This window comes from Condylura cristata, unplaced genomic scaffold (genome assembly GCF_000260355.1).
Source record: "Condylura cristata isolate star-nosed mole 26May11 unplaced genomic scaffold, ConCri1.0 scaffold00015, whole genome shotgun sequence".
Taxonomy (NCBI): Eukaryota; Metazoa; Chordata; class Mammalia; order Eulipotyphla; family Talpidae; genus Condylura; species Condylura cristata.
The window spans coordinates 4,521,860-4,523,840 of record NW_004567116.1 but is presented as its reverse complement, the minus strand read 5'-3'; the positions used below and the strand labels follow the sequence as shown (position 1 = coordinate 4,523,840).

General features: G+C 65.4%; 1 protein-coding gene across 1 annotated transcript in view; it reads left to right on the top strand.

The window, feature by feature from the left end:
* Nucleotides 1–1,464: 1,464 nt before the first annotated feature.
* Nucleotides 1,465–1,981, top strand: part of CD5 (CD5 molecule) — an 18,734-nt gene continuing 18,217 nt past the window's right edge. Inside the window, exon 1 of the mRNA XM_004683392.1 lies at nt 1,465–1,516. Coding sequence (XP_004683449.1) covers nt 1,465–1,516 — 52 coding nt within the window. The remainder of the gene's footprint in view (nt 1,517–1,981) is intronic.

The window sequence follows — 1,981 nt, the reverse complement described above, 5'->3', positions numbered from 1 at the left end:
AAAGGCACAAAACTATTATAGTAATAAATAAATAAACAAAAGTCCCTCCTCCCTGTCAGTGCAGTTTTGTGCAGTGTGGTGACCGGAGCAAAAGGCCACTGAGTGCGCCCAGCCACTGACCCACGCAGGTCCAGTCTCTGAGGGAAAACTGGGGTTTTAGCAGGATAGAGACCAGGTTCCCGTTCCCCCCCCCCACCAGCATAACCTGCTAAAGACCTGAAGAAGGAGCAGCCGGTGAGGCCTGGGCTTTCCTGACCTACCGGACAGGGAGGATGGGGGGGGGGTGAGTGGGGAGTGTGTGTGGCAGCCTCTGCTGGGCACAATGGGGCTCCTTGCCCCAGACCCCATTCTGCCTGAGGCAGTGGGTGAGGCCCCTCAGCCAAGGTGGAAGCCTCTCCTTGCTCCCAGGCCTGGACTTTCCTTTTTGGTTTTAGCAGACTGGAAGTGTGGACATGAGGGAGAGGGAAGTGGATGCAGTTGCCAGGCTGTGTCGCTGCCCACTGGCCATGCAGGGGAAGCCCACCCTCAGCTGAGAGGGAGGGAGGGGAGAGGGAGGGGAGGGGGAGGGGAAGAGGAAGGAGGGGGAGAAAGGGAGGGGAAGAGGGAGGGAGGGGAGGGAGGGGAGGGGAGGGCAGCTGCAGCCACAGGCATTCAAACTCAGCTATGGAGCAGCCTTATTGCTTCTCTCCGCTGCAGGGCCTGCAGCCTGCCTCTGGGTCTCAGCTGACCCCACCAGGAAAGCAGAGGCCTGGAGGGAGGGACTGACCACCCAGGGCTGGGTGCTGGAGCCCAACCCTCAGCCCAGTCTCCCCCTCCAGCTCCCAGAACCCAGAGCCCAGCCCCGTCCTCAACAGCCAGGTTGATTCCAGCCCCTGTGGGACAGCCCCAGCCCCACACACGTGTCACGGTGATCACACACACACACACACACACACACACACACAGCTGTCCCTCCTGCTGGAACCCTCTCCCTGCTTGCTGATAAACCACCACCTGGGGGTTCGCCGCAAGCTCCACCTCCTTCCCAATCCGAAGGGGAGGTGGGGCCCCTCCAGAGCCGGAGTGGCGCCCCTCAGCCACCTCCGCCCACCCCGCCACAGCTCAGTCCTCTCCCTGGCCCCTGCCCTGAGACCCCACAGACGCCCTCAGCCCCGCCCCGCCCCCGGGGGCTCCCCACAGGCGTCCTGTCCCAGGTGGCGTGGGGCCTTGCTCCAGCCCAGGCACATCACGCAGGAAGCTGGCAGAGGCCAGAGGCGCCATTCGAACTCCGGCAGGTGGTTTTACCAGAAGGAAGTTGACAGTTAACTTCAAACACGGTGACGCGGCCCCCACTGCTGTCTCCCCAGCTCCCGGGCGGCCCACGCCCTCCAGCTCCGCCCCCCTCCCGGAGAGGGAGCCTGGGGCCATCCACCGTCACCCACGGGTGCCGCACTGCCGGGACTGAGGCAGGAGGAGGCCGCGCCCATGGGGTCTCGGCGGACGCCACTGGCCACCCTCTACCTGCTGGGGTTGCTGGGTGAGTACCCCTCTGGTGCATCTGCCAGGGCGTCTGGGAGCAGGAAAGGAGATGCTAATTCGCCCCTTGGCCTGATTCTGGGGCGCACGTGTCACCTCTCTAGAGCATCTCGGGGGTTCCGGCTCCATCACCTCGGTCTGGGTTCTCAGCCCTGCAGGGACCTTCCCAGGGAGCCATTCCGCCTGCCTTGCCCCTTTGCGGCTGACTGCCCCCTCCAGGTGGGGTGTCCCTGCGCCTTTCAGACTCAGCCCAGAAACCAGCCCCACCCAGGCCACCCGCCCGCTGCATCCCGCCCACGAGCGGCAGGGTGGACGCCTCTGAAAGAGCCGCGTCGCTGTCAGCCGTCCCTGCCCATGCCGCCCCGCAGGGCCCAGCCGGGCTGGCCAGGCTCACCCAGGCCCACCCAGGCCCTGAGGAGGGGTCCTAGCCGGTCACCCAGGCCCTGAGGAGGGGTCCTAGCCGGTC